This window comes from Onychostoma macrolepis, chromosome 08, assembly GCF_012432095.1.
Source record: "Onychostoma macrolepis isolate SWU-2019 chromosome 08, ASM1243209v1, whole genome shotgun sequence".
NCBI classification, from domain to species: Eukaryota; Metazoa; Chordata; class Actinopteri; order Cypriniformes; family Cyprinidae; genus Onychostoma; species Onychostoma macrolepis.
Genome location: NC_081162.1, coordinates 15210192 through 15236971, shown reverse-complemented (window position 1 = coordinate 15236971; position 26780 = coordinate 15210192). Strand labels below are relative to the sequence as shown.

Genomic DNA, 26780 nt, shown 5'->3' with positions numbered 1-26780 from the left:
GTACATCACCATTGCGTTGCATGTACGCACTGTGAAATATTTCTTGACTGGGAGGTTTTGTATTATTTTTTAGTTTATAAGAAGCAAGACTTGACGTTGTGTAGTGTATACTGTAGCAGAATAACACTATAACAATGCTGGATTGCGTTTCAGTTTGGACCTTTATTTGAATATCATATTTTAAGACATAGAGAGAAAATGTACAGTTATTGTTTAACAGCATGTGCTCAGTGCTTATAGCAATATTAGCAATATTAATTAGCAATATTAAATTAAGTACCATATTAAATGTATTTACATGCGATGCCATTAGTATCATTATTGATGTACACTTGTAAGCTCTATAAAAAAAAAACCACACACTTGTGCTTTTTAATCAGTGCATTTAAATGCAAGAAGGATAGTGAAAAGTCTGCTGAACACCCACTACTTAACTTGATTTTTGGATTATGCAAACTTCATAATTCCTTACACAAATTATTTTTTTCCAAAAAACAAAACATAATTAGGTCTGAAATAGACTGCCAGCTATATGTTTAAAACCACCATTTTAAACCATCATAATATTTATCATTCTTACTAGAATGATAACTAAGTTGTTAATATTGTTAGTGATTGAAATCCGATTGTAATTTCTTCATGAGAGTCCATTTGGGCCTCGCATCTGATAAGTTTCACCTTGTGGAGTCACAGGAAACACGTGAAAAGGTGCCATCCAGCCCATATCCTGATCCCTGGAGGAAAAAGTGGTGCAACTGCAATAAATCAATCTCTTATGATTCTCCCACCTCCAACAATAGATCCACTTAGATCCATCCAAAGAGCCCAAGTAGTTTTTTTTTTTAACCTTTACTATTCAGCCATTTTAAAATTAACTTCTTTTATTTATACATACAACCAACTATCCACCAGGAGTGTGACATGCAGTAGGAAAGTACAATGTTACTGACACCCCTATAAAGAAGGAAAGACTGTTTACCTGTGAAACTTTTGTCCTTTTCTTCTCAGAAATTCCTCTTCATCCACGGTCCAAACAGAACCTTTTCTTCCTTCAACGCGCACAAAGCACTTATGAAGACTGAGGTTATGCCGAACAGCATTCTACACACAGACAGAGTCACATAAATTACTTGTTAATTCATGTTACATCTAATGGGAGGAATACGATTCAGTTAGTCTTAACATAAAACCACTGTAATCACACAGCCTGGTCATCACTTTCTGTCATTAACATACAATTTGTGAAAGTTTTCTGGTCTACAAATCAGAGGCTGTGGCTTTCAGGATTGGCTTGTGTGCAGTGAGTCATGGAATGACAAATATAATAGGTTTACAGTACAAACAGCACATCTCATACCTTCCATGTGGCAGTGTTGTGACGAAAGTAGAAAAACATGCGGGTAAACCAGTGATATATTTCATTCAGAGTAAGCTGCTTTTCTGGGGACTCCAGTATCGCCTAGCATAAAAGACAGCTTTAACGTGACTGACAGGAAATGAAAAGGTAATATACAGGATGTTCAATTCAGCAGTACTTACCCATCGTATCATGGAGGCGTAGGTGAAAGGTGGCCTCATGTTTGTGAACTTATAATACTCAAAACTGGGGATAATCCCTATCGCCAGAAAAAAACAAAAAAAAAAACATGAAGAAAATAATATCATATGTGACCCTGGACCACAAAACCAGTCTTAAGTGTCAATTTTTTTTTAAATTGATATTTATACATTATCTGAAAGCTGAATAAATAAGCTTTCCATTGATGTATGGTTTGTTAGGATCGGACAATATTTGTCTCAGATACAACTATTGAAAATCTGGAATCTGAGGGTGCAAAAAAAATCTAAATATTGAGAAAATCTCCTTTAAAGTTGTCCAAATGAAGTTCTTAGCAATGCATTTTACTAATCAAAAATTAAGTTTGGATATATTTACGGTACGAAATTGACTAAATATCTTCATGGAACATGATCTTTACTTAATAATCTAATGATTTTTGGCGTAAAAGAAAAATCGATAATTTTGACCCATACAATGTATTTTTGGCTATTGCTACAAATATACCCCAGCGACTTAAGACTGGTTTTGTGCTCCAGGGTCACATATACCATAGTGTTGTGTGTGGAGATGAAATATGAACGACTGGTAATCAGAAGCAATATTTTTGTATAGTTTAATTTTAATAGTAACAAATGTTTGTGTGCTGGATGACCTGGTATAACTTGTGAGGTAGAGATCTGCCAGTATCCTTGTGTTAGCGCTTTAGCTGCCGCTCTGTCACTGTCATAGACACCATTTGCGTCCTGACATGCTGCAGGTTGTAAGAGTTCTGACAGATGTCCTGACTTCTCCATGCTGTTTCCATCCTAAGATCAGAAGGAGACAATTACATCAATACATAATCTGGACATAAAACATCATCTGGCTTTCATCAAGCCCTAGAAGCAGGTAAAATCTAACCTCGAGTGACAAACAGAACATAAACAGATCCCACTGTCATTGTGGAATAACTTGATTAACTCACACAGGGTTTTGTCTTAGCTTTTCTAATGCTCCCTTTTTTACTGTTGTAGACTGGCTAAAGATCGTTGTTTGGTGTGACCTAATTTCAGGTCAGCTTTAGCTGGCAGACAGATGGCCTTGCATTTGTCTCAAGAATAAACTGGTGTGAAGACAAAGCCATAATCCACTTACAAATCATGATTATAGTCCATTCATCAGTATGACTGATGGTTGGCCAGCAGGAGATGTTTGTGGTGCATACTTTCCAAACCTACCATTTTTTCCTGACTCCCTTTCAATAGCATTATACTTGTTTGTTTTTAACTGAGGTGTGTAGATCAATTTATGTAGCTTTTCTCCAAGCATTACATGTTCTTCCCTTAATAAGTGAGCTTGCTGGGAAGTTTTTTTTTTTTTTTCCCACTTGTAAATGTGTGTTCTTATTACACATCTTAAAATAGCAATTGCCTTGTAACTCTTCCCAGATTTATGGGCAGCTATAATCATATTTATGAGCTCTGTGATTGCCAGCAACTGGCCGCCGATTACCCACTTAAGCAGCATAGGTTGGACCACTTATTTATATGTATTATATATTTCAAAACTAATTGAACACAAAAGAGCTTACCTCAGAGGTAGATTTGACGTCAAACAGGTGTAGCTGCATAGCCTGCAGTTTCTGTCTCTCAGCAGTCAACTAACAGTAACAGTCACATAGTAAATATAATGCAAGGCCATAAACAGGCATCCTTTTATAATCCAGTTCTTATTATAACCTCCTGCATTATGTATCATTAGCTCCCATGATGCATATTAAATTGGTTCTGTATTTCCCACATAAGCTGGCTTAATATAGAACAAACTGTTGTTTTTGAGCACTGGGGATGCATACCTGATTCTCCACGTATTGTACTTTGTCTTTCTGCATTCTCAACTGGGCTATACTTCGGTCCCCAGGACCATGGTCAGTGGAAAGGTGTCTAGATTATGGAATATTCATAAAGACATACAGATATCAGGTATTGCTGGAATCATTTAGTAAATGATATTAATTCCATAACTGTCTCACTTTAAGAAATGCCCATATTCTTTGAACACTTCTCTGCTCTTTGAGCATCCAGGCCATCCACATTGCCCTTTAACACACAGAGAGCCACCTGGACTGTATGCATGCCTAGAGATAACCATAAATGCTTGATTTAGCACAAAAACTGAGACCATACGGGCATTATTCATTTGCTTGTGTGTTTATATACTCACTTCCCAGTATGCTCTGTGCTGCCAGGCTGAGGACTTTCAGATTGGTTGGTGTAAAGCGGCACCGGGTCTGACAGGTCACTGTCAGGTTCTGTCTTACACACAGTGTCCACAACCCAGTCATGAACACCACAAGCTGTGGAGCATTATCAAAAGTTTAGTGTCAGAGATAAATGCTTTTGATAGTTTTGATTTTGATAGTCTACAGTACCAGTACCTTGTGGGAACGGCTGGTTGCCTTTGCGTAGTACTGATGGTCTGTGCTGTCTGAAATGTTTGCTTGTATTTTCACTGTCAGTCTGGATAAAGACGACAGACAACTCATGCAAGCTTATTCTATTCCTTTTAACCCTTTATTTTTTAGGTAAGGTGTCGCTAGGGAAGTGAAACCTTTTCTGACTGAACTGTACCTGCTGTTGTAGAGTGGAATGTTGAATGTGAGATGAGCCAGAGCCTCTGAAATCACTGTTCAAGGCAACAGATACCTTTGAAATCACAATTGGAAAAAGATACATTTTAAGGTTTGTTTGTTACGGCGCTCACTCAAGTTCTAAAGCGTGTTCTAGGCGGAATAACTCAAATCAACATTCGTGTAATATCATTTAATTTATTTAATAGTATTATTTTGTGCAGTAATTCAGAAATATGTCAGTTACCTTGGTAGCCATGGGTTTGCCTGAGATCAAAGATGAACTGCTTCCTCTGGCCTGGGTCTGCATGCTGGAAAAGGTAGAACGGGCTTCCTTTTGGTACTGATTTTGGTGACTACTCCAGTTATCGCCACCTTTGTGTGTTCCAGCACCATTTTGAAGCATTCCTATTTAGAAATATGAAGATATAAAAGAGGTTACGGTTTATTAACTTTACCATACTGCTGCGTGCTAAGAGTGAAATGAATCAGCCCTAGTGCAAACTATTTCCTGTGTAAATGCATTCACTTTTGCTTTGTTTCCAAATATAGAATAACTATACATATTTGAATAAAACTGGTAAATGTATGGAAGTTGTTTTTCCTTCTCGTTTCACTGTGCAGGTGTCTTCTGAACGCAAACCACACTTCACCTTGAGTAGGCCCCTTATATATAAACTGAAGAACTGTTTTCCCATTCTGTGAAGCAAACAAATTTGTCAGCTAAAACAAGCAATCTTTTATTTGACTCTTTATTAATATATTTTTTATATTACATATTTTACAATATGGCTTAGCCACAAAATATTTACATTAAAATTGAGAATAGAGTGTTATATAAACAATAAGCTGCATAACTCAAGTTAATAAGAGTTTGAGTAATTTGATCATTGTTGATACAAAATTAGTACTCCTTTTTTATTAGTTCATTTTCTTTTTTTGCATTCAACCCTATCAATTTATTTTTTTTGTAGCTCATGGAAACGTGAAAGTGACATGTATGTTTACTCACCATTTACAATATAAATATGACACATCTAACCTTAAATTTTTAATAAAAGGAACCATCAAAATATTACCATTTGAAGTTAAAATAGAGTAACACATATTTTTGTCTTACAAATACATCAACCTGAAATGGTCAGTTGGCTTATGTGGACATTAATGTTATTATTAATCTTAGTTTTCCTCTGAAAAAAGAATTGCTCAGTCCATCTAAGAACCTCAAAACAATCAAATCAATAGCTACAGGTCAAATACATGCTAAAGTCTCAAATATTTATGGAGATTAAATAATTACACTATTGTCTATTAAATCTGAAAGGACTGTGACGCTCCAACCTCACGTAGACCATGTATCTGACTCACCGCATATATACAGTACTTCGATATGTGTTCAGATCTAATGCAGTAACTTCTGTTTAATATTTAATGACGTAAAAGTGTGGATTTATCATACTTGCACATACAACTTCTGAGAAGGAAAAAAACCTTCATCTTTGGATTTTAGAGCGCCATTGTTGTTGCGGTTTTTTCTGAACTTGTTTAAGAAGTCATGTGTTGCTTATTTCTCATTGACATTTGACATTAACCACATCCAGTCTGATAAATGTCACATTTTTTTCACCTGGGGGGTTTTTAAAACAAGCAACTTGACGTGATGAGGAGGAGAAGAGCCTTATTTTGCAGGTTCTGAAATGTTTTCAAACATGCTATAAATACTTGTTATCTCGAAAATGATCAACTGCCCATGTTTGCAGCACATTTTATTTTTATGGCCCTTTTTCTGCACTTCTCTGGATCATTAGTCATCGAGACTAATTATCTGAGGTTTAGATCAGCAATATGCAAGAGTGTCATTTTCCAGTAATTTGCAGGATTAGTTTTCAATGTTGTGATCTTGTACCTAGTGAATGTGCATTGATTTGAATTTGTTCCTCTGAGAGTTCGACCTGAAGACGATATTGATAAGACTGGGATTATTCAAGGCAATGAAACTCATTATTCATCTCTCAGTCTGAATACAGTCTCTCTCAGTTCCAATCACTGAGATCAAATCCCTCAAAATATGAGAATTGTCTGGACTGACAGCAAGTTTCATTTTACAATGATGACACTTTAGAAACTTCAGTATTCAGTAAAATCAGTTTTAGTTTCCGTGTTCTGTGGAATTCATAGTCACAGCGGTAATCATTAGATCTAAGCTGTGAGCCAACTAAATGCAGTAAACGCCCATCAAATATTTTCAATTTGCACACACCCGGAATTAAACCTGAAACTTGTAATTAATACTAATAATAAAAAAAAAAAATACAGATATGGAACATAAAGACAATTCTAGCCTCAATTCTCCCCCACAAACATTTCATTCTGACTCACTTTTTTTTCCACTGTACCCACTCATTTGTGTTAACACACAATATGATATGAATCAAAGACCATCTGAGGTATGAACTGTACTGTACTGTACTGTAAATTGAAGAGTCAAATGATAGTTTTTAATAGTTGGACACCCTACTCCACCATCGTGGCTTCGTATTGTTGGAGGTCAGAATTAATTGATGAATTAATTAACGTGATATTATCTGTGATAATTGCAGCAGATATGCAAGATGAAACTAATTTTGCATTAAACGGCCTTATTCTTGGGCATTCTCTGGTATTATACAGTAAGTACCAAGGTAAGTGCCTGAAAGATTTCCATGCTTGTGACTACCATGTGACATGTGAATGCATATATAGCATGAAAATAATTATTGGCCTATTGTATCATTCAGAATAGTAATATCGATGCATCTGTAGAATTGTATCTAGTTTTTCTATGACATATTTGATCAAATTTTCCAACACGTAACTTGGTTTTCCAATCACTATCATATACCAAATCATACCCAACTAGCTAATGCTATCATTCTTAAAAATAACGCTTCGAACCAAGAAAGATTTCACAGCCTGATGTTTTTCAACTTCCTCTAAGAGCTGTTTGTTCTCTAGTTGTGTTGAAAACCGTGATGAACTGATGTTTTAAAGAACACAAAACCAACATACAGACCTGAACTAAGCTCTAATTTGAATCTTCAAAGAACTGAATAACTCAACTCGAGAATCCACCACATCCAAAATGGTTCTTGCTAAAACGTGGATTGTTTGCTAAAAGATGCCACAAAGAACAATTGAAGAACCACTACTTTTAAATGAGAACTTAATTACTTGGTTAAAAAGTCTGAATAAAGAGGTGACCTTTTAAAAAAGGAGCCATCAAAAACTTATTTCGTGTCAACCAAGTTATTTTAGAAATTTTTGCACCTACTCATTTTCTCCGCATGTGCAGCTCTCAGGTACGCAAGAAGTATATTTTTAGAGTTCAATAACTTACCCTTTACATCTGTTGTCTAGGTGATCCTTCTTTAAGATGGAACATTGATTTCACACACATTAGTTTAACTAATACATGATGCAATTGCTATCATAACTGCAGGATCTCTGTAGAAGATTTTACCTCCCACACCTTTGTCTGTTCTTTGTCTGTTGTGCTTTGCCTCTGAACAGCAAAGAAAACCAAAGACTGAGTTGTCTAAGATGCACAGACCTCATTTACATCTGCACTTTAGGAAAGCACACTGTTTGGTTGCTTGTCTCTTTTTCTGAGCTGAGCTGTGTTAGTTTGTCAGGTTAAAAGAAACAACAGAGTAATGAAATGTTATGTAAATTGTCACGTCATCTGGAATTACAATGCCATTTTAAGTGTAAAATGAATCACAATTAATTCAGTGGTTGGTTTGAGAAATATTTTAACCAATCTAGCTTTAAAATATCCAATGATTAAAATGATTCAAACTCTTCTCTGGTCAAAACAAAAGCACATTTTGAGTATTAAACTTTAATCAAAAATGATGTACATTTGATGATGCAATACTGTTCATAATTGCACAATAACTTAATCATCTTATTCTCAAACCCTGCTGTCACATTGGCAAAAAATAAAATAAAAATCTTTATATTCATTTAAAGCATAAGCTTCAGTTTTGTGTTTTGGGTTATAAAAGGACTGATTAAAAAGTTTCTCTTTTTTTCTTTAATTTTATTTTTCTGAAAACAAACAAATACCTAATTAATACAACCAGGTTGAAAGGAGGAAAGAAAAAAAGGTTGAAAGGAGAAAAAAAAAAAAAAAAAAACTCACCTGTTGTGCGAGTGTCAGATAGATGCAAGTGAGAGAGCAATTATTAGGTTGAATGCTCTGGAAAATGTTCGGGTCACCCCTTTTATAATGTTTAGCATGACATTTAGTGGAAATTCAGCAAGGCAGACTGTTTCCCCACTGGGTGTTGGCGTGCGTGTGTGTGTGTTCATATTGTATACTCATGTGTGCATTACAGAGTGTGTAGTAACTGCTAGTCTCCATATCTTCTTCAGAAATTATGTGGCAATTTGTTGTTTCTGTTTCTTATTTTAGAAAGCCTTCACTGCAGCAAAAACCCATTTTTTCCATTTTTCCTGGGTGATTACTTTTATATTGTTTTATAGATAGTTGTCTTTTTTTATTACTTGGGGTCTCATATACTGTATGTGTATTGCTGACTGTGAATCATAAATAAACAAATAAATTATTCCTCTGGTGTGGATGAGCCAAAGTCCAAATTCATCTTGAACATCTTATGTGCTGTTTTACCACGAGACAACAATGAGATTCTACACATTTGCTTTGACAGATATTTCTAATTCACCACATTCATTCTTTTTGATTTCAAAACATCTTACTTATCGTGTAAGATAAAACGTATTTTCATGGATCAGATAATTCATGTCAGACTTCATGGCTGACAATAATGATTAATTAATACTGATGACATGATTAAATAAAAAAAAAAGTAATAAAAAAAGTTCTGCCATATACCTACATAAATAAGGGCCAGCATGCCATTTTCAAATTAAAATCTGGTAAAGCCCATTCCGGAAGACCGGAAAATGAGATTGCAAAGAAAATAACCTATTACGTGTTCGGAAAGTCCGTTTGCAGGGTTTGTGACGTTGTATTCGGGTTCTGGGGGGAGACGGATCATATGTACAGGGTATATAGCATGTGTGTCGATTAGTTTAACGCAGGAAAAAACATCCTCATCCTGTGGTTGAAAAGGTTATTTGAGTGTTTTTGAACAAATTGTTCTTCAATAATGACACTCCTGAGCACATGTACTGCATGTAGACTTGCAAGACTTCTTCTGTCTTTTCTGATACATGTACGTAACTACATACAACTTAAAAACATTTTTGAAGCTGAAAACAGTAGATTTGAACATGTATCTTAAAAACAGGCAGATTAATGTTAAAAAACAAATGATGCTTGGGGGCATATTTATGAAGTTTGAAAAGTTCACATAATACAAAATACATATAGAATATGTACACTGTTAATAAACGTATGAATAAACATTTGGGAACTGGTCATACATACAAAACAAATGCATTATGTTTTATGTTCAACAATTCAATTTGACAATTTTTCAATTTACAAGCCCAGTTTTTAAGGGATAAATGTAAAACATTTATGAAAAGATTATAAAGTTCTTATATTGAAAAACAATATAAAAAACAACTTTTAAAGAAAATTTAAGATTTGCTTAATATAAATTAAAAATCAAAGATGTAAAATATATATATATATATGAATTCACAGATTGCTCTTCTTTCAGCTCTTCTACATTCATTTATAACTTTTATAACATATGTGTGCCTGCCGAATTCAATAATGTGATGATATATAAGACATTTAGAGAAAAAGAGAAAGAAAACGTTTAACCACTTCCAGGTTGAACGTTTTGTTTCATTATTTGTCTCTAGTACACAGATTATAGCATCACGTGGTGTTTTGTACAATATTATATTCCTAGTCTTTGGGCAAGTTTTGTGACAGCAAAGGAAAATTAAACATTTGGTAGGCAAAGAACCAAGTGATTAACTAAAAAAAGATCAAGATTAAAGAAAGGGTCATATGTTTCAGGTATCTTTGAGCAGAGACTCATAACACAGGGTTAGTTATAAAAGTACTAGTCACTGGAATACATACAATGTTTGAGACACAAGGCTGTCTGTAGTTTTTTCAACCATTTTTCTAGTTTAATCATAGACTTTATGTTTGCTGTGAAATAGGGGGATGCATTCAAATCGTGATTATCTCATATCCGCATTCAACAACAATACCTGACAGGGGTGTGGAAAGTTGTAACAAAACCAATCCCCATTGAAGACTTTTTCTATTTTCTTGATTTTTCAGCATGCCTAGACAGACAGAAAAACAGACAGATGTTTCAGAGGTAAGAGTTGGATTTTAAAATTTTAAAATGCAGTAGATATATAGGCAACATGCAAGTAAAGGTAACTTCTTGTTAAATATTGCAGCTGTTACGATGCAAATTATATGTATAATGATGGTTGATTTTTTGCTGTTATTCTTTTCTGTCATACTGTTACAACTGACCCTAACTAGTTTAACAGCTTACTTTGAGTTGCATCAATGTAACTCTTTGTATTCAAAACCAGTTCTTTAATCTGTTTTATAATCATTATAATTGTGACTGACATTTGTAGCAGATAGATAAAGATATCTTGTGTTAAAATAGATAAATAGATTTAAAAAAAACTCTCAGGGGCGGTTTCCCGGACAGAGATTAAGCCTAGTCCTAGACTTAACAGAAATCTGCTTTCTCTGTCAATAGTCTCAGACTTAGCCTATAGTCCAGAATTTAATAGGCTGATTTCCTGGAGGAAGACTAGATGGGCTTTTTGGATCATTGTTCTGTTGGAAGATCCAACCATGGTCCATTATAAGGCTTTCTGACCCCAAGACTTAACTATCGTCTGCAATTATCCAGCTGTGATCCTTGGAGAGTCTTTGGCCATTCAAACCATCCTCCTCAAGACAATAGACACAGACAATATACTGTAGGCAGGTTTGTAACATTTCCTGTTGATTGGAACTCCTTAATTATTGTCCTAATGGTGGAAATGAAAATATTCAATGCTTTAGAATAGCTCTTTCTTTCTTTTATATATATATATATATATATTATTTAGCACTATTTTTTTTACTTCATATTTTGTAAAGCTCAACAATCTGTTGCTGCACAACAGAACTATATTCTTTGGGGGTTTTTTTATTGTGCTTGATGATAAAGAGAATCCGGCCTTTGTATTCCTCATATTTATATTCCTGTGAAACAGGAAGTCATGGCTGAATAATTTCATGTTCCTATCACCCTGGTGTGCTAAAAAAAATGTAAATATGAAATATAGGGAATATAGATCTTCAGAGATTTTACTAATAATAATTTCTAGGACTACAAATAATTGTGGCCGATGTGTATTAAAGAAAAAATATTTTTTTAATGTGATTTTGTTGAAATGTTAGATTTTTGTCATTTATTTATTTTTATTTACTTTTTTTAATGAAAGATCAGAAGGATAAACAATACAGATTTATTTTCACAGTCCTCTTTGATCATATTTTTTTCAGGGTGCTAATATAATTCTGACCATGACCCTCTCTCTCTCGCTCTCTCTCTCTAAAACAGCTGCTTCATGTATAATGTAATGAATAATACTAATAAAATGTTGCAAAACTGACAACAGCTGATTGCAATAATGTTTGCAAGAATTCATTACAAAGAGATTCCCAGGCATTCTTTTTTATTATTATTGTTCGACACCGAATGTATGCAGTTTACTTTGCTTGCTTTAAAAAAAGTTTTCTCTTGTTTAGTAACATGTTTTGTTTGTTTGTTTTTGTTGATGTTGATCACAGTCTTTTTTTTTTTGCGCTGCTATTGTTTCCCTTGGATTTGCTTCTCAGTTCCATTCAAGTTTTAGCTTTTCTTGGTTCATTCCATGTTTTACAAGCAACCTCTGTCATGCTAACTCAGATTAGCACAGTTGGTTTTAAATTGAACTAGTTTATTTTAGTTCAGGACTCTATAGTCCAGGAGTTAGTAATCTGTGTTTTAGAAAGTCATTTTTTAAATCAAGATTAAATATTCTACACTATAAAAAAAATTCTGTAGTTTTTACAAAATAATTTTGGCAGCTGTGGTTGCCAGAATAATTTTGTTAAAAATACAGAAAAACTGTAAACACATTTACACACACACACACACACACAAAAAAAAACTGTACAATTTACAGTATAAAACTGTAATTTACAAAAAAGGAAATTTTAATGTGAACCAGTAAATTCAACAACACACACTGCTATTAAAATCTGTTTTGTTCCTTGTAACATACTGACAACCACCATAATAACACAGGTGGTAAAAGAGAAAGCCACATGAAGAATCAAAGCTCATCACAAGTAGCTTCGCCACAAGCTGAAATACTAATATATAGAAGGTGCACAAGAGTCATTCTTGCAAACACAAAACACCATCATGGTAACACACATGATACTTAAATAATGCAATAAACTTTCATTAAACAACAGATGTAACATAATGCCCAAATGCACATGACTGATAACAACAACTATTAAAAAACATGATTATTTAAACAAAATACTTTCAAATGTGCAGTGTCATGCAGGGAATTCTGGGAATATCAGTTTACAGTTTTTGACTGTAAATTATACATTGATTTGTTATTTTTTACTTCTAAAAACTATATAATTAACAGCATTTTACTGTAAAATTACATGAAATGTCTGGTTAGATCTTTTACAGTTTTTCCCTGTATATAGTACAGGAACTCACTGTTAATCTATTAACAGTTTTTTTTTTTCCGTAGCGGTTTTAACAAAATTTTACAGTTAAAATTACAATTACTTTTTTACAGTGTAGATTAAGCCTACTCCTGGCTTAATTTAAACCCTGTCCGGGAAACAGCGTCTCAGAGTTATTCATTGTTAAACAAAAATGGATACAATCGTGATTACCCTCTATATGCAGCAAGCCAGTCCCCTGATGCTGCACCTGTTGCACATATTGATTTCACTATATTAAGCAAGACTGACTGCTCCATCTAGAATTAAAATAGCTTACCAATCAATAGCTCTAAACGCTAATGGTCCATAATCGAATATGCCAGCTTTTCTTTCTCACCACTGGACCTCGTTAGCCTCATGATCATTCTACTATAATGTTCATTTGAAGCAGCTGCACTGGATTATGCTATCAGAAATTAATTTAACAGACCTTTAAATTTTTTCTGCATAAACTCTGCAATCAGTGACAGGTAAGCAAGCTGTTCACACATGGACTTTTGTGTTTTATCTATTTATTAGGGAACGAATTAGGCATTAAAACTGTTTTTAACTGCTTTTCTTTGCTCGCTCACTCTTTGTATTTCATAATTCTTCACATATCATGACTCAAAACTGTAATTCTGCTGTTGGTAAATGGTGTGCATCTCAGAACTACAATTCAAACCAGTATTTTAAAACTTTGTTTTAGAGCAGTGGTCTCAAACTCATTTCCTGGATAGCCACAGCTCTGCTCCAACCCTAATCAAACACACCTGATCCAGCTAATCAAGCTCTTCAGGATTACTAGAAACTTGCAAGCAGGTGTGATTTGGAGCTAAACTCTGCAGAGCTGTGGAATTGAGGAATTGAGTTTGTGATCTCTGTTTAGAGAGTTACAGGGCGCAGGTTGCCTTTAGCTCCATTTCACCCTGTGGGAGAGTATGCGTGAGAGGCTGAATCTTCCCAAACTATTTAAAGCTGCATTACATGCTGAATGGCCATAACGGTTTAAATACGAATGAACTGTGATCATTTGTGGTGTCTTATTTGTTTTTAATAGAAAATCTCTATCTATCTATCTATCTATCTATCTATCTATCTATCTATCTATCTATCTATCTATCTATATATATATATATATATATATATATATATATATATATATATATATCTATATATATATATATATATATATATTTTTTTTTAAATTACTTTTACATCAGTGATCTCAAACTTAATTCCTGGAGGGCTACAGCTCTGCAGAGTTTAGCTCCAAATCACACCTGGGGTGTATTCCAGAAAGCATGGTTAACTTACCGTCAGATAAACCCTGAACTTTCGGTTGATTAACCCCAAACCTTGCTTACTCGAGGTATGTGGTTCCAAAAACGCGTCCGGGAGTAAATTCATTTAACTCGGAGTATGTTCCTGGTTAAGACTCAAGACATTCTCAACAGAGCGATGAATCGACGAGTCACTATGGAAACGGACGCTAAAAATAAGCGCACCATACTGCTTCTTTCTTCTTCCTTTGTTCAAAGGTCATGTAGGCCTTATGCTTAGTGCATATCGCCACCTAATTGATGGTTTTGCAATCATTTTTATTTTTTTTCCGTTTAATCTTTAATCCTTGAGAATAAGAATTATATTGTTTGTTTGATTCTAATTACATATTAAGTCATCAGATATGTATTTTTATTATAGAAATACATTATAGAAAATGCCGATCCATGTGTGAGATGATAATATAAAATGATATATATATATATATATCTATATAGTAGGCTATATAACTGTATTGTAATAATATATAATATTGTGCGCTATCTGTCACGCCCACTGAAGGCTCGTCAGTAGATCATACATGCTCTGATAGCGCTGAAGTGAACTAACCCTGCAACATAACCTGCTCCGGAGCAGGTTATCTTCAGAGAGCAAGTTGCTATGGTTACTTGCATACCCTGAAAGTAACCTCCGATTTTGGAACTGAAAGCTGAGGTTATCCGCTCACTTATCCTCAAACCCGGGTATGTCACATAACCTGCTTTTGGGAATACACCCCTGCTTGCAAGTTTCTAGTGATCCTGAAGAGCTTGATTAGCTGAATCAGGTGTCTATAGGCCTGTTTACACCTGGTCACTTCATGCGTTTTCTCTGATCGGGTATCTATCTGATTTGTTAAAACGTTTCCATTTACACTTGGCCACATAAACGTCTTCGCAAAACGGATATAAACCCGTTCTTAAATTCCCGCGCTATATGCAAATTTAACGGAGTTCAAGTCTATGAACGCAATAGATATGCGCTGCATTTTATTCATTATCAGCTCATTTCAATACGAGAGACCGCAACAGGAGAGAGCGCGGCATCAGCACTGGAAAGATAGGTTAGTCTCACTACTTTTAATGAAGATGCTTGTGTGTTGCGCCTCTGCGACTTACTTTCAGTTTCATTCGCGGCAGTTTGCGCGTGTGTAAACGGCCCCAAACTGTGCAGAGCTGTGGCCCTCCAGGATGAGTTTGGGACCAGTTGTTTACATATTCTAGACAGTAACACAAAGTATTTACTGTATTCTTGGCCTAAAATGTCTTTAAATGAATTGAAAACAAAAAAATGATCGAGTTCAGATTATATAATCATATAATCTTTATTATTGTTTTATGATTATTAACAGTAGGCCTAATTATTTAATTATATTATTGTTAATAATATTATTATAAAATTATTGACATGTATTATAATTATATAGTATTGTTATAATTATTATAACCAATAGATCGATTATTGTTGTTGTTGTTATTATAAGAGTAACATATGCTTTTTTAAAGCAATATTGTCTTTTTTGACTTATTTTGCGATTAGCATTATAAGATTTTTCTCAAAACAAACGGCAAGCTCACAAACGAGCGTGTCTTTAAATATTAAAATAGTAATGGGGGGCGTGTGTGGTTTGGAGCGGCCAACAAGAGATCAGGGGGAGGGGTATACCAACAGAGCCCATCTTCCTCCTGACCTCTGAAAAACGATGGACGTGCCGCTTCCTTCTAAATTTAGACACTTATTCGTGTCTGTGCACTATGAGCTCCAAACTGCAGTTCACGTTGATGTCAATAGTTTAGGCCTAGTTCGGTCGAAACGAGGTGACAGACCCTCGCGGGTCTCCGTTGGCACTATGAGCGGCAGCTCGGTCTGACGGACGCGCACCATCGCGGTAACGGCACCTTTGATGTTTACGCGGCTCAGAAATAGACATAATGGCGCAGGGGAATAACAATAATTTCCTAACTATCCCCTCACAAGAGGGTCTTTTCAAGACGGTCAGGGTCGAGCGTTCCGATGACAACAGTAATGATGAAGATGAGGAAGAAACGGAGGAAGACATCAGGCTAATACCGAGATCTTCTCCTGTTCCCAGAAAGCGAGGCTCTTCGATTGCGGATGAAACCGCCGAGTACATGCGAATCAGCCTGGTGTTAACAAACAGAAGAGTGGCGTTTGCAGACAGTACGGGAGCCGAGCTGGTTGATGTCAGAATGTTTGTCCCGTTTGATTCAGACGAAGAGGAAGATTCAAGATGGGAGGAAGAGGAGGCGCGGTACCGAAAAGCCTACAGTGAGCCCACTTACCGTGTGTGGCCGGAGTTCCAGCCGCTCACCGGATCGGAGCTCATGCTCGCTGTCCACGCCAACAAGCTGGAAGTGGAGAGCGTGACATCTGTGCCAGATGAGCCTCTGTCATTCGAGGTGCTTATCCGTGTGCTCAACATTTCTTTTCACAAATCAGTCTATGTCCGGTCCACGATGGATGGTTGGATCAATCACTTTGATTACCCAGCCGAGTACGTCCAGGACTCCAACGACGGCGAAACGGACAAGTTCTCCGTGAAGCTGGCCTTCGCTTCACCGTACCTGTTCAACGGAGCGCGGATTGATTTTGTTGTTCGCTACGAGACGTCAGATGGAGAGTTTTGGGCGAACAACTCTGGCAGGAATTACTCGGTATCTCTGTTACAGTCGTATGAAGAAGACACAGTCCAGACCACCACAGAAGACACAATAGAGCTGAGAGGAATCCTAAAACCTCCCAGGTACCGGTAAGTGGGCGTCAGTGAACTTATTTCACTGGTCAAATCCTGTTGTTAAACCTGTGTTTAGCCAGCTATCAGTGTTACTCTCTAACCAGCTAATTTAGCCTTTTAACACGGATAAAACGATTAACTTCAGCAATGCCTTACTAAAAACGTTAGTTTTTCTAAATAGCAACAGGGTTAAATCTGCCGAGTGTGATATTTCTTAATTGTAAAAGGTACTGTTCAAACAAAGAAAAGTTAAATTAATTCAGTTTTTGCCCACCATAGGAAAGGTCCTATTAAGCTTTTTCACTTTTTGAATTTTGGTCCGTGTGTAGTGTGTATGTTTGGCCATAAAAAGATCTACAAAGTTACAAATCTCAAAGTCAACTCCAAAGGGAGATAATTTCGTTTTTAAAAAATCCCTTTTCAAGAACTACAACGAACGGCTCGTTTGGACTACAAAGTTGTTTTCCTGTATTTGTGATGTCACAAATTGGGCCATTAGAATATCATTAAAATAAATCCCGCCTACTGAAATTCGACTGTTTGGCGGGTGGAGAGAGCGCTTGGTTGAGCACTGCACGTTTCAAAATCGAAACCCGGTGCGGGTGTTTTTATATCACTGTATTTCTGAAGGAAACTGACTGTTTCAGAAAATTTTGGATGTAATGTCTGATAAAGCAGCGTTTGTTAGCGGAGCTCTGCTTTGTGTACAACCTCGATCTCTCCCGCTCCAACAGCGCCTCCTGCTGGCAGAGAATTAATTTGCATTATTTATATATATATATATATGCCGCCACAAATAGTGTAAGTCTGTGGGACTATGGTATAAATAAGTTCAACTGTATAACAGTTTCACTGCAATTCATGTTATAATGTTAGAACTAACAATAAACATAATACGTATTACCATTGCACTTATCTGTACATAGTAAATGCAGTTATTTTTAAGCTGTTGTTGACATCCTATCTAAAACGTGATTTGGCCATAAAAAAACCCCAACAACAATAACGTTACCACTTTAATGTCTTGCAATATCAGTGCCTGCTGAGGTTTTGCGCAATCCTCTTGTTCAATATTTTCAGGGTCTGAATTGATATGGCAATACTGACGAACTCAGTAGCCCCTCACTGCAGAACAAAAGATCCAGGGGGTGGAGATTGGTAGGTTTAGGGGTGGGGATGGGTGGATTTATGGATCAGGGGGTGGAGACGGGTAGGTTTAGTTCTATGTAAGGTGGGAGGAGTTGGATCTAGATCCAACTCCACCCCCTGGATCTTGTGTTCTGCAGTGAGGACCATCTCGACGAACTTGCGGTTTTGACAAGGGGCGGGGCAGCACTGAGACACCAGGTGTGTTCGACTTCATACGGCGCCGCACAGACCTATCGGCGAGAACAGCCGCTTGCAGTCGGGGGCGGAATTGAAAGCGGAGACGTGAAGTCGGACTCTTTCTGCTCCCAGTAGTGATGCTCTAGCGGTGTTTGGATACTCTTATCACAGATGAAGTGAATACCATGCAATATTTGTCAAATGCACGGACCTTTCAGAAATGTTTTCATGAGCAATAGAAACACTTTTTATATACTGCTTAATACAGGGCCACCAGTACATGTTTATGTTGAACTTTATTCTTGAACAATTTAAATACCAATAAGCCTTTATCAGTGTTTTTTTATTATTAAATGTGACTCATTATAACATTGTGACTATACAGTAAAAAAAGCTTTTACTGTTCTAAAAACAGATTTGTGGGCAGTATTTTATTTTTTTTATTATTATGCAAAAATTATACAAAGGTTTGTACAAGCATATACAACTCACAACAAGTACAAAAACAAATAAACATTCATGAGAATATGTAAAGTGAAACAATTCATGCCAGGGGTAAAATTACAACAATTTAAAGTAACAAAAAGCTTCATAGGTCTTTCTTGCTTTTTTGTTCTTAATTTTATCTAATGTAGTAGTAGTACCATTTGTTTAATCTCTTTTTATAAAATGTTCAAAGTTTGGCTTGGCTTCCATTTTTTTTTCACAGGATTGTGATATTTTCCTAGTAAAATAATATTTGTGAGCTGTATTGGAATTGAAGATGTTAGAAACACATGTCATTGTTGTCATGTGGTGAATTTGGCCAATCATGAAATAGCTGTGTGGTCATCAGCGCTCCCGCAGTCGCTCTGGAGAAACTGCGCAAGCTGAGTCAGCCGGCTGCTCTCGAAATGCTCTCGCGGTACTTTGATGCCACACGTGACAGTGACGTGGCGTCGGCGCCGGTTCAAGTCGGACAAATTTTCTAACCGGCATGCACTTCTTCAAGTCAGCCGCCGATCGGTTTTCATGGCGCCGCATGAAGTCGAACACACCTACCGTCTAAGCTGTTCACCAATCACAACGCACTGGGACAGCTAACCAATCACAACACATTTTGTTTTTCGGAGGGCGGGCCTTCATCAAACCCGGAACTAATCGAGCCTTTTGTGCCAGGCTGGGGAGAGAGGTGTTGTAATAATGCGATTTTCGAACCAACAAGCATGAGAGCATGTTCTAGTACACCCTCAAAACAAAATCAAGACTTTGTAAAAGAGCATAATAGGACCCCTTTAAGGTAAGCTTTTAGATTTGGAAGTCGCCAAGCAACGTACAGACTAAAAACTGGCCTGGAATACCATATATAATTGGAAGCGGAGAGGCAGACCAACAGGCAGACCTCCACTAGAGCTCCACTCCGGGTTTTGCGTTTCCCACTCTCTGCTTACCTGTAAGAGAGAAACCCTGCACTGAGAGATACTGGAGGAGAGGTTGCAAAAATGTGCATTTATAAAAAAACAAACAAAGCACTGCCCCTCAAAGATACTAAAACATGACGCTCTGAGCCACCGACGGTCATTGTATCAATGGCAGCTCTGATGCTGCTTTGATTCAGTATAAATAAAATGCACCATAGTTCACCCAAAAATTTAAATTGTCATTAATTATTCGCCCTCATGTCGTTCTGAACTCGTAAGACCTTCATTCATCTTCAGAACACAAATAAAAGATATCTTTGTTGAAGATGCATGCATTCCTCTGCTTGTAAACAAGGTGCAGCACATGCGTGTTTTACATCAAAATGGCGGCTCCTGAGTCAACAGCATCACATGCATACGTCGTGGTACACTCATGAATGGTAAATATTTCAGTTGCGTTCCTGTCTATGCAGGGTCAGAAAGCTCTGGGATTTCATCCAAAATATTGTAATTTGTGTTCCGACGATGAACAAAGGTCTTACGTGTTTGGAACAACACGAGGGTGAGTAATTAATGACAGAATTTTCATTTTTGGGCGAACTATCCCTTTAAAACATTGCCATGTTAGAGTGTATAATTTATAATTATAGATTTCCATTAACAATGCAATGTTTTTACATTCATTGTTTTGTTTAAAACTAGTAACATTGTTACTGAAATGCATCAGCTTGCATGCAGTCTTTGCAGTGTATGAAATCATGAAAAAACTATTTTCACGTTTACATTTCCTGCTGCTAAAGAAGGAGAACTAGGGAATAACAAAGCTCTTGAATCTTGAATTAAACTGGGCCTTTTCTACAGCATCTGTATTGTGAGTTGTGGGGTTGCACAGTCTCCCCACCCCCTCACTCCCTTTTGAGAATGGCAGCCATTCGAGGGTGTGTGAGGAGGATGAAAATAGGACAAGGCAGGTGTCACTTTCAGCTCTGGTGTACCGAGACCTAAACTCTGACCTTTTCTATAGGGGTTACACAGTAAGAGACACAACAGACCAACAAAAGCAGACACAAACCTACGCTGGTTCCGTCTGTGCATCTGGAGACATATTCTTTTTACCAGTTATTTCCACTTTTCCACCAACGACAATGAATGTTTGAGGGGAAAAAAGCGAATGAGTGGCATTATTATGTACATTGTCATGGAACTCCTGTTTTGTCAGGAGATAAAAATCAGAAGACGAGTTTCGACCTACAGTTCCATACAGACTTGCAAGTCTTGCTTCGCAACCTTTCCTCAAATGTCAAGTCTTGTTTCTAGTACATTGCTCAAACATGCTACAAATAGAAGGTCATAGAACAGGATGCCAATCGAACTGCTTCGTGCACAAAATACTCGGAATATGTAGCGACTTCTTAATGAAAGGGAAAAGGTTGTGCAAAGATTCACATGACCAGAGCATCTGACTGTGATGCTCATAAAAAACCTTTCGGTGATGTACGCAAGAACGCATGTGTAATAAATGGACAGGTCCTTATCCCATCATAGGGGATCTATCACGCAGTTTAAGCGTGGTGGGGGTTAGATGGTATCAACCACAGTTCTGAAAAAAGCATCTCAAGCTCTGGAGGCAGTCAGATATTACCATAGTAACAAATGTCACAGAGGTCACAGTTATTTTCCGTTTAGTGAAACAATCATTTATACTTCTGGCCGATGGATTATACTTGCACTTTATCATAGTTCACCCAAAAATGAAAATTGTGTCATAATGTACTCGCCTTCATATTGTTCCAAACCTGTATAACGTTCTGCTTTTTCCAGAACCTAAAAGAAGATATATTGAAGAACGTTGGTATCCAATTTTGATTACTTCCATTGAATGGAAGTAGTATTTCTCAAAATCTTTTGTGTTCCACTTAAGAAAATCATTCAGGTTTGGAATGACATGAGGGTGAACATTCTTGGCAGAACTATCCCTTATAATATGTAATATTCTGTCATGAGTAACTAATAGTCTTATATTAATGATGATTAATTATACAGATTATATCTATACTTTTCATTTATTAACGCTCTTTATTGATGTGTGCTGCTGAAGAATGATTGTTTTGGTGTGTATGTGTGTCTTCTTTTTAGAGCTGACATTGGTTATGATGATTCTGACGGAGGAGATGGTATGTGTTCATAATGCCATCCAATAGCTTATTTATCTCAGGTTAAATATAAGAAACATTTGCCAGGTTAGTCGTTTTATGTCTCAGGTTTCTGTGTTATTTTTTCAGGAGATCTCAGCAGCACTAAGTGTGAAGTAGTGGAAAGTCAAGCGTCTTTTGCACAGCCGGTTATAGTTCAGCCAGAGATCGACATCGAGGTGAGTGAAGTTTGCTTTGTAATCACCATTTCTAACTGCGGCTGGAATAGCAGGTGGAAAAAGATGCAGTATATCGTGAAAATGCACACAAAAAAAAAAAAAAAAGTTTAAACAAAAGTTTGTTTTCCCCTCCTTACTCTAACCTTTACCAGATTTCCATGACAGTTTTCGTGTGCGGTTCATTTTTTTTTTTTCTCTCAGGTTTTTTTTTTTTTTTTGTCTGAAAACTCATTGACCTCTATGCTGTCTAGACACTCTTACAGTGTATTTTTGTATGTTGTTACGGTCTGTGTTGGTATACAGTTATTTAGCTATCAGTGATGTCTTATTATCCTTCTCTTTAATCAGTGATTCCATTTGTTTCAGTTTATTCTTATACCCAGGATTCCTGTCTGTCACTATTGCAGCAAATGCAGAGCTGTAGTGTTTTTCAGAGCAGCCCAGGCTAAAGATAACTCAAGAATCTAGATATAAAATTAAACTTAACTCATTGATTGTCTATGTAATACTAGCTAAAATTCTGATGTGGATTTTCATAATACCTGCATACTCGCATAATAAAATTCGCTTGTTAAAATTCCCACCGACATTTCACTGTCCAGATAACCACTTGCTTGTGTCTACTTGCAGTGTGTCAATTTGCAGCTGTTTTAAGTAACTGAACCTGATATTTACAACAATAATATCACTATCTCTGTTTCTTCTCTGTGGTCAGCCCTTTACAAAAAACTGATTAGACGCATTATTATTAATTTACCAGAGGCCTTTGACTGATAGACCACACAGAAATGGAAATTCTGTTATCATTTTTGTTCCAAGCATGTATGACTTTCTATATTCTGAAGAATGTTGGTAACCAAACAGTTTCGTAAATAAGCAATACGTAAAGGAAAAAAAAATCTTAAAATGATCTACAGAAGAAAGAAAGTCATACAGGTTTGGACCAACATGATAGTGAGTAAATGAAGACAGAATTTTCATTTTTGGGTGAACTGTCCCTTGAACTGTGGGGAGAAAAAAAAAAAATATATATATATATATATATCTCCCCACAGTTCAGTTTTTTTTATATTAACCAATATGATTTTAAAATATTTAACGATGTAGTTTTTAAAAATTATTATTAAAGTTATCATGCTGGCAGTATGTCACAGCTTTTTGTAAATTAGCTAAACAATGTCAAACAGTTGTTGGTTAATAACCAACAATGATTTAACCTATGCTCCAGTATATATCATATTAAAAACAAGATGTGTATTTGTTGATATTGTTATTCTTTTCATCTGTCTACCTGAACAGCTCATTGAAGCTTCAGCATCAACTTAGGTAATGTGCATGTGACTTGCTAACTTACTGCTAACTTGTCAATTTCACCCATTCATCGTGTTGCATGTAACATGCATCCTGTATTATGACCCATAATATATGATATCAAGATCAACCCTGCAGAAACTATTCGTGTTCATGCTTGGAGTTTTTAAAAACAAACAATAATCTTAGTGTATGCTGTATATTATGTTTATATAAGCAAAAAATATACACCGTTTAATCAGTTAGTGTGATGTTATTTTATGTTGACAGTTCCTGATATTTACAACTTGAGACAAACTGCTGTGAATGTTTAGCAAAAGGTTGGGCTGTTTTATTGGGCTCCCATAGAGCATTTTGGCAAGGAGTCATTGGGAAGGGAAAAAAAAACCTGTATAACTTAAGTAAACACACACTAAACTGTCAGAGTTATATAAAAATAGCTGTAGAAATTGTATTTCTGTGTTTAGTCTATGTAAATATTGTCAGTATCATTGCATGTTTACCCTGCACAACTTTAAGCAGACAAAATTCATAGTTATACAGCATTCCCCAAACATTTTCAACATCACTTTTTTCATCGTTGCTTTTAATTCTTGTGTAATTTCCCCACAAGATCTTGTCACATCACATTCAGAACTTTTAAAGGTTTTGTTTCCATTAGCCTAATCTCACCTCATTGGCACAGGCTTCTGGGAAAAGAGCCAAAAAGAACTGGCACAAACTTAATGCTAACACACATCACTTTCCTATTCGCACTTGGCATTGTAGGTAGTTCAACTATTTATTTATTTATTTTCTTATGTATTTACTTTTTTAAATTCTGTGACATTGTCTTCATATTCATTTTTTCTTTATTAAATGATCTTTTATTTATCTACAATAATTAGTGTTGATAAACTGATACTGTCTAAAAATACAGCATGTATTAAACATTAATAGAAAACTATTTATACTAATATCAGTGGATAATTTGTGCTCTTAATCAGTGCTGGTGTCAATAATAATAATAATATGCATTAGCAAATCCAATTTTTCTTGATTCTCCAACTAGTTGCAATCAAGAAATGATTACAGCAATGCATATTGAATTTCAAGTTTGTGCCATTCATCTTACACGTTTTGTTAGTTGGCTGTAATTCAGATTCATAAATGCAAAACAAATTGTTGACTGCCTACAGTATACATTCTTGATTCTTTGGAATCCAAGCTTTTCCCCCGTTACTTTGCTCTCTGTTGCAGACTGCCAAGAATTTGTCCAGTTCTCCAGAGTCCACCAGGACTTCCTCCACAGCAGGATGTCCTCAGTCCACTTCAGATACTCCCCTCGGAGAACCACTTGCACTAAAGTCAATGTCATCCAATAATTTACCACAAACAGAAGAGTCTGGACCTCAGCCATTAACTCTATCCATCCCCCAGTCACGTTCAACACAGCAGTTCTCTGAGCCACAAGATCAAGTCTATACTGTTGGCCCTGCCTTGTCTCTTCCCCTTTCTGCAGTCCTCATACACCATTATGATCACCCAGAGACAACCAAGGATGAATTTGAGGATTCCAGTAAACCTGACCAATCCCTTCATTCACAGAAGGATGATTTCCACACTGAGGTGTTAGCACAAGTGCCTTTCGAGTTAAGCCAACCATCCCTGGCTGGGTTTGCAGACATGCCACAAATCCAGAAAGAAGGTATGAAGAATGTTAAGGAGAAGGATGTTGTAGAAAAGGATGCCACATTGGCAGATGTGCTAGAAGAACCAAGTAGGAATGTAGAAGAAGATAAAACGGGGACTTGCTCTCACATGTTGGAAGAAGCCAAGCAGCCTCCTTCATCAAAGGAGGTAAACAATGCAACTAAAGATGTGGAGAAGCTCAATTTATCAGAGGGAATACAGCACCCCCTGGAGGAAGGAATTCAAGAACAGAAAGTAGAACTTGTCTCTTCAGTCCGAGTCGATACCACCAAGACGATTGAGGTGGAAATTACCAAGATGGATGATGAGGAAACCGATGGTTTGGAGGCTTCCTGTTTGTTCCCATCTCAATTAGGTCCCACAAGACCGGACAAAGAATCCCAAAGTTTACTCATCCATTCAGGCTCTGATAAGCCGGCAACCATGCAGCATCAGCAAGAGGAAGAACTTGTCTTGGATCCGAGCATGTTGGCCTCAATCCACCCTGAGGATCCAAAACATGATTACCAAACTATTACAATGTGTATTCCAGATCATCCAACAAGCAAACCAGAAAAGCCAGAGCTGATCAGCATTTCTGAAACGTCACCAACAGCCTTCGATCTTCAGTCTTCAACCGAAGATGATTTAACTTTTGAGGGTGATGAAACGTCGACTGCTCCATATCAGACATGCAAAGACTCTGAAACCCAGCACACACTGCCAAGACCCAGCACTGAAATATCTCAAATATCAAAGGATCAGACTGAGGTTTCTCTGGACACGTGTCTGGTGGTCTCCGCGACCTTCTTCAGTGCTGTTATTTGCCTGGCTGTTGGGATTCTGGAGCCCAGTGCTTTTCTGTGTGTGGGAATATTCCTGTTGTCCCTCTGGTTCTAAATTATATGCCAGTTTAATTTGCCCTTCCATCGGTTTCTTCTACAAAGCCTTAAGACCTTACCTTCTTTCTCTTCCCCCAGTGCCTTGAGGAATTCCAAAAAAAATACTTAAATGCAAACAGATCTGGTGTTTGTGGTATTAAATAGTGAGAATTAGTGTTTTCATATTTAGGAGTTGAGCTTTTGCTTGATGTATACAGTAGTTTATCATTCAGATTGCCAGTATAAAAACTGCAGTGGTTTATTTGTAACCAAAAATAATAGTTTGAATAAGCAATGTGTTTTAGCCGAATGACATCACTGTGTACCTCATACATGATTGGCCATTGGAATGTGGCTCAGCTCATTGATTCATACTTACCAAAATGTGTCTATTTTGTGAGTTTCTCTGTATATATGCATACAGTAGCTACTGAAGATTGCATTTGGCTCTTTTATGAGAGTCATTTGTGAGTGGAATGACTTGATGGTGCACGTATGTGGATTTATGTGTGATAAGACGTGGTGAGACTGGACAAACGGTGCAGGCGATTTCAGAGCAGAAATTTAGAAAAGTTTGAGTTGTAAGTTTAGTTAAATCTGAGGGTTTGTTTGTTCTCATTGAGGAGTTGGTCTGTGTAGAGGTTTACCAACTAAGCAGAGCATTTATCTAGGTAAGAAATGTTTAAAGACACTTGTGTTTGTTTATTCACTTAATTTCACTGTGAAGGTGTTTGATGTTGTATGTGGCCATTTTGTGACTGATTACACACATTCTGTTTATGAACTTTAACATGTTTACTCATTTTATCTCGAAGAGTATGGCATTTTACACCTCTGCATCCTAA

General features: G+C 36.5%; 2 protein-coding genes across 6 annotated transcripts; one reads left to right on the top strand and one right to left on the bottom strand.

The window, feature by feature from the left end:
• Positions 1–45: 45 nt before the first annotated feature.
• Positions 46–14241, bottom strand: foxp3a (forkhead box P3a). 3 transcript variants are annotated; one of them, XM_058783941.1, is made up of 14 exons: positions 14215–14241; positions 10371–10448; positions 4417–4577; positions 4171–4245; positions 3978–4059; positions 3764–3896; positions 3573–3677; positions 3396–3483; positions 3132–3200; positions 2214–2367; positions 1540–1616; positions 1358–1459; positions 980–1101; positions 46–734 (listed from the first exon to the last, which is right to left on the bottom strand). In XM_058783941.1, the coding sequence occupies exons 2-14, from the start codon at positions 10444–10446 to the stop codon at positions 638–640; spliced, it is 1341 nt and encodes a 446-aa protein (XP_058639924.1). In that variant the 5' UTR covers positions 10447–10448; positions 14215–14241; the 3' UTR covers positions 46–637. The 3 variants fall into 3 exon arrangements, with proteins under 3 accessions (XP_058639924.1, XP_058639925.1, XP_058639927.1); XM_058783942.1 differs by lacking the exons at positions 10371–10448; positions 14215–14241 and adding an exon at positions 8353–8775; XM_058783944.1 differs by lacking the exons at positions 10371–10448; positions 14215–14241 and adding an exon at positions 7546–8323.
• On the top strand, positions 13201–26725 carry si:ch211-167b20.8 (uncharacterized). 3 transcript variants are annotated; one of them, XM_058783938.1, is made up of 5 exons: positions 13201–13388; positions 16313–16990; positions 21838–21875; positions 21984–22072; positions 24623–26725. In XM_058783938.1, exons 2-5 carry the CDS (start codon positions 16353–16355, stop codon positions 25952–25954), a joined length of 2097 nt encoding a protein of 698 aa, XP_058639921.1. In that variant the 5' UTR covers positions 13201–13388; positions 16313–16352; the 3' UTR covers positions 25955–26725. The 3 variants fall into 3 exon arrangements, with proteins under 3 accessions (XP_058639921.1, XP_058639920.1, XP_058639919.1); XM_058783937.1 differs by lacking the exon at positions 13201–13388 and having other exon boundaries at positions 15883–16984; XM_058783936.1 differs by lacking the exon at positions 13201–13388 and having other exon boundaries at positions 15884–16990.
• Positions 26726–26780: the final 55 nt, after the last annotated feature.

Excerpts from the sequence above, each read along its gene's own strand:
- foxp3a (XM_058783941.1), bottom strand. The coding sequence starts at position 10,446 with ATGCTGAAAAATCAAGAAAATAGAAAAAGTCTTCAATGGGGATTGGTT. Across the intron at positions 3,201-3,395 it reads TACAATACGTGGAGAATCAG|TTGACTGCTGAGAGACAGAA; the intron begins GTATGCATCCCC and ends TGTTACTGTTAG. Across the intron at positions 2,368-3,131 it reads ACGTCAAATCTACCTCTGAG|GATGGAAACAGCATGGAGAA; the intron begins GTAAGCTCTTTT and ends TTCTGATCTTAG.
- si:ch211-167b20.8 (XM_058783936.1), top strand. The coding sequence starts at position 16,152 with ATGGCGCAGGGGAATAACAATAATTTCCTAACTATCCCCTCACAAGAG. Across the intron at positions 16,991-21,837 it reads CTAAAACCTCCCAGGTACCG|AGCTGACATTGGTTATGATG; the intron begins GTAAGTGGGCGT and ends TCTTCTTTTTAG. Across the intron at positions 22,073-24,622 it reads AGCCAGAGATCGACATCGAG|ACTGCCAAGAATTTGTCCAG; the intron begins GTGAGTGAAGTT and ends TCTCTGTTGCAG.